This window comes from Hippopotamus amphibius, chromosome X (assembly GCF_030028045.1).
Source record: "Hippopotamus amphibius kiboko isolate mHipAmp2 chromosome X, mHipAmp2.hap2, whole genome shotgun sequence".
NCBI classification, from domain to species: Eukaryota; Metazoa; Chordata; class Mammalia; order Artiodactyla; family Hippopotamidae; genus Hippopotamus; species Hippopotamus amphibius.
Genome location: NC_080203.1, coordinates 45,900,478 through 45,908,430, shown reverse-complemented (window position 1 = coordinate 45,908,430; position 7,953 = coordinate 45,900,478). Strand labels below are relative to the sequence as shown.

The following is a 7,953-nucleotide window of genomic DNA, read 5'->3' as shown; positions in this document are numbered from 1 at the left end:
ATTGAAGATTAAATAATCCCTCTTTGGACCCCTCTTTCCCATTCAGTCACAAGCCTCTGTCTTTGCCTTTGTCTCTCTATTTCCTTCTCTCTCTCTCTCTTTCTCATGATGAGATCTCATTTTCTGTAGATAAATATACAAATATAAATACATGCACAAATATGTAAACACCTACATAAGCAAACTTTCAGGAAGATATAATGAGGATGAAAACATTCAAGGGTTACCTTTGGGTAGTATGTTTTGGGGTAATTATTTTTTCCCCTCCACATACACTGTGACAAATACAGTGGAATGAACCTCATGCACAGTGCATCAAGGCAAAAACTCCTGAACACCCAACACGGTCCATGAATTCATAAAACATAATATGAGGCTGCTCAAAATAACTAGGTAGCTTAGTATGTACTAAGAATGAAATGTTCAGATTAAAAATAACTGAAATAAGGAAAACAAATTACCTTCAAGTTCCCATTAATCACTACTCTACTCTTCCCAGCTCCCTCCTATCTCCATGCAAACCCAGCACTCACTTGTGAGACCACTGGAGGTTCATCCCATATTTGGTGGAGAAAGCCAGCGCCATTTACTGCTACTCTGGGGAGAAGATGTGCATGAAGCTGGCGGAAGGTGTAGGCATTGGGATGCAGACTGCACACTCTGAGTCTCACTGGGGCTGGCTTCCCTCATAAATAGCTCGTCATTCACGATGCATAGACTGGAGAAAAACGGACACTCAAACAACTGGACGAATGGACCAACCCAGTCCCCCAACAATGATCCTGCTCCCACTGCCACTGAGCAACTAGATACGTTTCATACCCCTCCTGTGTCTGTCCCCCAGGTTCCTTGACTGTTATCTATGCTCCCCCCCCCCCCGCCCACATAGCCCACCTTGGGAGAGATTGTCTACCAGCTTCACTAGATTTATAAGTTAATCCCCAACCTAGGGACGATTTCATATTTCCCCTTTGCAACAGGCCAAGGAGTCGATGGTCTGATTCCCGTTTTCAGAAGAAGACACTAAGTCACAGAGAGGTCATGTGACTTGATCAAGGTCACACAGCAAGTGAGTCTTGGGTCAAGGAGAGAACCCAAAGCCGATTCCAGAGCCCATGCTCTTCTTAACCACTAGCTGACACTGCTCCTTGGATCTACCTGCTGCCTTTCCACCATACTGAGTAACCCTAAGGTCTGCATCACCACATTCCCCCGCCCCTGAGCCCAGGCTGGGATGGGCGTTCCCACCCACAACACGGTCTCACCTGGAAAAGCTGCCAGGGGTAGCGATGAAGGTCCGGGTGAAGGCGCGCACAAGGCCCTGAGAACTTCCTTTCACTTCAACAACAAACAACAGTACCCCTTAGAGCCACGGGTGCTTTACACACTTACACGGGGGTCCCCAGGCAGGGTCATGACTTGACACTTAGGCTGAGGGGACAGTTGTTCACTGGGGCCAGGGTGTCAGGAATGGGGAGGGCAACCATAGGAGCAGTCTGCTCCCAGTGACAGGGCCCCATGACAACCACGTCACAAGGTCATGAGATGCATTTGTCACAGCTGCCCAAGAGGTGGATATCACTACCCCATTTTGCAAATGAGGAAACCTCGAGGTTAAGGAATGGCCTAAGTTCTCAGAGTAGGGATCTGGGATGAGAGCCACCAAACGCCACAGCCTGTGTCCCTAACGCCCAGGGTGTGCGGGGCAGACAGACATGGACACAGCTCAGACCTGGGTTGGCTGTGGGAAGACTGACGGCTAGAGAACCCAGTGGAGATGGGATGAGAAGGGAAGGGAAGGGAAGGGAAGGGAAAGGAAGGGAAGGGAAGGGAGGGAAGGGAAGGGAAGGGAAGGGGAGGCAAGGGAAGCCTGGAGGGTTCTGGGAGGGAGCCTTTCCAGGGGGAGGGAGCAGTGGGGCATCTGGGGAGGGGTCTACACACACTCACCTTCCTTGAACACCCCATTGACAGAGAAGCAAAGCATTGTTTCCTGAAAGGGAAGAGCCCAGGCACTCAGTCACCACCTCAACCTAAACTTACCCACCTGCGGCTTCCTGGGCCCGTCCCAGGGAGGAAGTAGGTGCTCACCTTCTGGAACCACAAGTCCACCACAAAGGAGCTAAAGTCATACTCAGTCTTCGGCAACACACAGAGGGTGTGCACAATGTCACCTCTTGTATACTTCAGCAGCTGGACCCGCAGATCTGTGGGGGGAGGGGAAGCAAGCCAAGGCCAGGGGCTGCCTCGCCCTGGAACCTATGATTGACCCCTTTCCCGCCCAGTCTTCCCATCACACACTCACGGGGGTCCTTGAGCTTCTTCATATTCCTGCTCTCCTTGAAGTACTCGCCCAAGCTGCTTCTAAGAGACAAAGAGGAACAATGGGTGGTGGTCTGACCAGCATGGGTGCTTGCAGGAGCTGGCCTGTGTCTGCTGGGGAGCTACACGCCCCAGGAGCAGAGCCCAGGCTGTGATACTCACGGGGCTGGGTCCTCGGGGTGGAAGGGAATGGTCAGGGAGAAGCAGGCCTCCTCGTGATAAGCACCCAGGAGATGCTTTCGGTCTCCATAGTCATGGATCAAGTAATACCTGAGGGGGAGCAACAAGGACCATCTGTATGTGTGGTCTGGACCTCAAATGAGACTTGAAAACTCCCATGAGCAGACCTGAGCTTGGGTGGCCTCACCTGTCCTAGCCCTCCTCCCCTCCTCCCCTTGCTCAGCTTCCCAGGGGTACTTACTGCTGCAGGAATTGCAGGACTAGACTCTTCAGCTCATCAGATTCAAAGAAACTTCCCTGGAACCAAAACAGTCTTCAGGACCAGGGCTGACACCCCCTCCTCATGCACCACCTGAAACCCTGCTTCACCTCCAAGCTCACCTCGCAGGCTGGTAGGAGCTTGCGGGCTTCAATACCACACTTAGTCGGTGGGGGTGCCTCCTGGCCATCCTGGGGGAGGGAAGAGGATGTCAGCAGTGTAGACCAGGAGGTGGTGCTGGATGATCAAGGAAAAGGATGGGCCCAGGAGAGGGTGGGGGTCACAAGTCAGGTGTGAAAGGACCCCAGCATTTCCACAGGCTGGACTATATTTTGGATCATCGCCTTGGGGTCCCCAAAGCCTGTGGAGAATGTGGTTGAAGAAGATCCAGAGCCTTTGTCAGGTTCCCACAGAGGCTGTACCATCCCCCTCCCCCCAGGACATTTAAGGGTCAGGTTCAAAACTGTACCTTGGGCAAAACCTAATGGGGTTCAGAATAGTTTGTGGGTGCTGTCAGGGCCAGTTAGCAGAGTCAGTGATCAAGGAATATACTTACCAAGCTTAGTAACTTGGGGAACAATTCCAGGATGGAGCTGCCAAAATCAAGACAAAAGAGAAAAGTCAGTGAAACTGAGGAGGTGACCCCCCTCGTGGGAGCAAGTACACTTACAGCAGACACAGCCCAGTGTGCCCCACCCACACTCCACTGTCCCAGGCTTCCAGGGCCCTGGGCACCTCCCCCATGGACTGACCCAGAGGGAGAGTGTTCCCTCCCTCCCTCCCTAATCCCACTCCTTCCCCTGGGTAGCTCCCACCCAGACTGCCCTGACTCCCTTCTCCAGTGCCACAAGGACTAGCATTTCAAACTTATGCTACAGGCCTTCCTTCCCCTCCCTTCCTTCCTCCAGGGCCCCACTGGAGGCTGTGGAGAGAAGAGGGAATGGGGTGGGAGCCCAGGGCTCTGCTACCTCCCTGGGGGTCCAGCACTCTGCCAAGACAAGGACACCCCCACCCCATGGATGGCCCAGGATGCTGGGCCAGGGAGGTGAGTGAGGAGGGGATCAGGAGGCAGGGAGGGAGATGGAGGGGGATGAAGACAGAAAAGGAGTGAAGGTAGGAGGGGAGATGAGAGAGACATGGGGGCATAGAGACAAGGGAGAGAGAGAAAGCAAAGGGAAGGGAGAGAAGCTCTACTGTGGAGGGGGTCAGGGAAGAAGAGAGGAGAAAGAGGAAATGGCGGTCCTGCTGCAGCCCTGTCCTTCACCTGCCCTGGGATGGCCCAGGCACTCCAGGTAGGAATGGAAAATAGGCACATGTTGGACTGGGGGCCCAATGGGTGCTGCTTGGAACTTTGTCGACTTTGTGACACACAGAGAGGAGAACATAGGGCCTGAGGTCCTCCCAGAGGACCAGGTCCGCTGCCCCCTGCAAACAGGCAGTGTCAGGGGAAGCTCAGGCTCCCAGGGGCAGCAGCGGATACATCTGACCTTATATTGGTTGACTTATCATGGAGGGTGGTGCACAGGGGGTCTCTGTCCGCACACATCCCTTCTGGCTCCGGCTGCTGGTCCTTGTCCATCTCCCCTGCAGACTTCACCTGTAATTATAGAGAGGAACCACACAGACCAGAGAAACACAGCCAGGATGGCCCTGCATCCACCAGTCCCATCCTTTCCCTACAAATCCACTTCCCTTCCTCTGTCACCTTCCCATAAGCCTTCCCACTTTCCCTTCAAAGACGGCTCTGGGTACCACAGATCACCTCAGTGTTGCAGAGGTTCAAGTTCTTGGTGTCAGAAGCATTCTGCATAGTGTTGGACAGGCCACCCGGCTGGTAGGGTTGCTTGTTGCTCAGGTTCAAGGACAAAAGCTGTGATGAGGAAAGAGTTAGAGTGAGGACCCCAACAGGGGATACCTGAGACCAATCTGCCTCTTCTACATAATCTCTCACACCATCACCACCAGCCCCAACATTGGGACTAAGTCCTCACCTTGGGCATATTCCCTGGATGGATCTGCAGGGAGGCAGCCATACCATTTCTAGGGTTCTGTGCCATTCCAACATCATGGGTCATCAAGTCTCCAGGAAGAGAGGACGAGGGAAACAGAGTCTGGGAATTGTCAAGAGATTGCTGGGAGGCATCACATTGTTTGTTCACAGTCAGCTGCAGAGTGAGGGGTGGGATCCAAGGCTCTGAGTCTGAGGTGGTGATTGAGGGCAATTGGTGGGTCTGGCTGTGAGTGCACAGCTTGTGTTGGGTCTGCATTACCTTTATCTGCTCCACCTTTCCTGACTTCAGTTCCTTCAGCACAGACTGGGGTGCATCACAGGGCTCAACAAAGATAGCTATCTGTAGAGAACACAAGAGGGGCTCTGTGAGGACCAGGAAATCTGAGCCTTGGGATCAAGCAAGACCATGTCCCTGTCCTGCCCTTTTGCCCCCAGCTAAACCTGCTCATGCCCTTGACACACACCCTTTCATTATACTCATTGTAAATCTTGCCACTGACATTCTTCAATGCAAAGGCAATGTTGGCATCCTCAACAAAGAACTGGGCCTGCATTTTCTCATAGTGAAACTGTAGAGAGAGTGACAAGAGAAGCAGAATATGAGACCAGAGCCATTTCTCATCTGGGCCTGCCATCCACCCCGTTTCCTCTCATCGGCCTCAATGTCTCTTACTTCAACTGGGGTGAAGGGGACGCTGCATTTCTTTTGAATCAAACTCAGCAGCCACTTCTCATCATATTTTATACCAAAGGGAATCTAGGAGCCAAAGAAAAAATGCGAGAAAGAAAATTGATACAACGAAATCCAAGGTTAAGATAAGACCCAACTGTGTCTTGCTTTAGGACCTTGTTTCAGGCTTTAAATAATTTCTTAAAATAGGACAATATCTGTTATCACTAACTTTTATACCAGGCATGGATTTCCTAAATACCCTTTCTTACCATTCAAATACTTGTCCTGAGAAAATCGACTTAAACTGTTTCACACATACTTCCTTTCATAAAGTTCTAAGAGATCCTACCTAAGGCAGAACTGGCCTGCCCCTCTGACAAGGACCCCAGAGACCCAACCTCCTCCCACACTCAGCTTGAGCCAAACCGAGCCTTTTGGTGTGAAGTGGCTCCATCTCCTTGGCACTAGTTTCCTCCTTTGCTCTCAGACAGTCTCTCCCATGCTCCCTGCAGTCAGTCTGTTCCCTTTACATGGCTTCTCTGATCCTGCCCTCAGATGATCTAGCAAGTTAACTCCTAGTAAGAACATGGCAGATTACCAACTCCACTGACCCAGAACAGTTCCCAGCATCTCTACATGAGTCCAACATGACTCCCACTGTCATCTTCTCCATATTAGGTCCACTTAGCCAGGACACTCACCATGATCTTGAACCAGCTCCCCAAGGTCTCATCCTGCCCGTTTCTCTCCATTCTTCTCTCTGGAGGCTTTTGTTCCGTCTCCATGGTAACATGGGTTTGGTCTTGTTTCGGAAAATTGCCTCTCCGATGATAGGACGGAATGGCGTAGGGCGCACTGTGGGGAAGTGCAGAGAAGAAAGTGATCCTCATATGCTTGGAAAGTCTTCTCTACATTTTCTCAAATGATACCAGAGCTACAATAAAGATTGCTTAACCATTAACCTGATCCCATCATTCCTCACTCTTCCAGGTTAGAGAAAAGGATGACATTTTTAACTACAAGATTATGTTCCACTAGCTAGTACACTCCAGCCATGCCGACTCATCACTTACTATCTTACTCCAGTGTCCTTGTTTGCATCACTCGTTGCTGGATCTCCATCTTGTTGTTGCTGGGATGAAGGATGAATACCAGACCTGACTTGTTCAGACCAATTGTTGTATCTCCTTCGGTAAATACTGCAGCATTTTGCTCTTTTTTGCAAGGGGGTAACTTGCTTATTGTGCCCTGAAATGGAGAAAAACATATCCGTAGTCCCAGTACCAGAAAATGTCCTGGGGAAATATCATGGCTAATGAAGAAATATCTCTGACTTTATAATCTAAATAGAAAAGTATCACAGAGCTTAAAAAAAAAAGGCTGAAAAACTTCACTGTGGTTCTGCTTCTCAGGAAATGAGAGGTGGGGAGCATTCACAGCCAAGAGGAAAACAAGCACAGAGGAAGGGGTCTGGATCTAGGATTTAGTCTGTGATGTTAGTTCCTGCTCTGCTTGGTTCAGGCTAGGTGACCTGGGACCAGTGGCTTTTCATCTCTAACTCTTACTTCTCTGCTCTGCTCTAGGTGGACCATAAAACCTACCCTGAAATCTACCCTGGTGTGACGGTTCAAGAGTCAAAGATGATCTCCCTGCCTATAGGAAAAATTAGATAAATGAAAGATAAGTCTGCTGCAAAGATCCAAAGTGGAGCCTGGAGAAACATAATATGGAAAAAACCAAAAGCGAGGGGGAGAGAATTAAAGGAGATTCAGTGAACATACCTAACACATGGTTAATGTGAGTCCCAGAAAGAAGGAGAGAGAACAATGGAGAAGTGGTATTTGAAGAGACCTTGGTTGAGAAGTTTCCAAAAGGAACAAGATATCAACTCAGTATTACAATATTATTGTAAAAGGAGAAAAGGTGTGCTTTAAGGAAAAATTCTTAAAGAAAAGACTTTCATCATTATGTAACAAAAACTCGGAAAATTTGTGACCAGAAGATTCAAACTAAAATAATTATAATACACTCTTCTTTGGGCACAAAAAATATCATCCTAGGTGGAGGCACATAGATACAGGAAAGAAAGACTAATGACATTTGTGAATATGTAGGCAAATTTAAATGAATATTGACTACATAACTCAATGATAGCAATTTCTTCTGGGTATTTAAATATATGGAGAATGAAAATGCATGACAATAAATTTAGAGGGAGTATATGAAGAATCAAAGTGTCTCAAGGTCCCATAATTGTCTGAGTTTTAAAGAACTGATTAATTAATATTAGGTTGTGAAAAGGCAAAAATGTACATTTTAATCTAAAGGGTAAACACTGCAAGAACGGTAACTAGCCACATGAGGTAACGATTTAATGGTTATATAATATTAACCATATCAAAGGGAAAGAAAGGAAAATGAACTTAGAAGAGGCAAAAATAAATATGCAATAATATGATAAACATAAATCAAATTATATCTATTTTTACGTTAAAAGATGCAGGCTAATCT

The 7,953-nt window shown here is 48.8% G+C and overlaps 1 protein-coding gene across 1 annotated transcript; it reads right to left on the bottom strand.

Annotated features, from left to right (window-relative positions):
• Nucleotides 1–529: 529 nt before the first annotated feature.
• On the bottom strand, nucleotides 530–6,242 carry LOC130842094 (nuclear RNA export factor 3-like). The gene is given in 16 exon segments (XM_057718753.1): nucleotides 530–655; nucleotides 658–718; nucleotides 1,266–1,338; nucleotides 1,948–1,990; nucleotides 2,089–2,204; nucleotides 2,303–2,361; nucleotides 2,482–2,589; nucleotides 2,741–2,796; nucleotides 2,881–2,949; nucleotides 3,315–3,351; nucleotides 4,246–4,355; nucleotides 4,750–4,923; nucleotides 5,029–5,105; nucleotides 5,230–5,338; nucleotides 5,443–5,526; nucleotides 6,144–6,242. Coding segments are annotated over 16 exon segments (1,386 nt in total). The 5' UTR covers nucleotides 6,228–6,242.
• Between the last annotated feature and the right edge of the window lie 1,711 nt (nucleotides 6,243–7,953).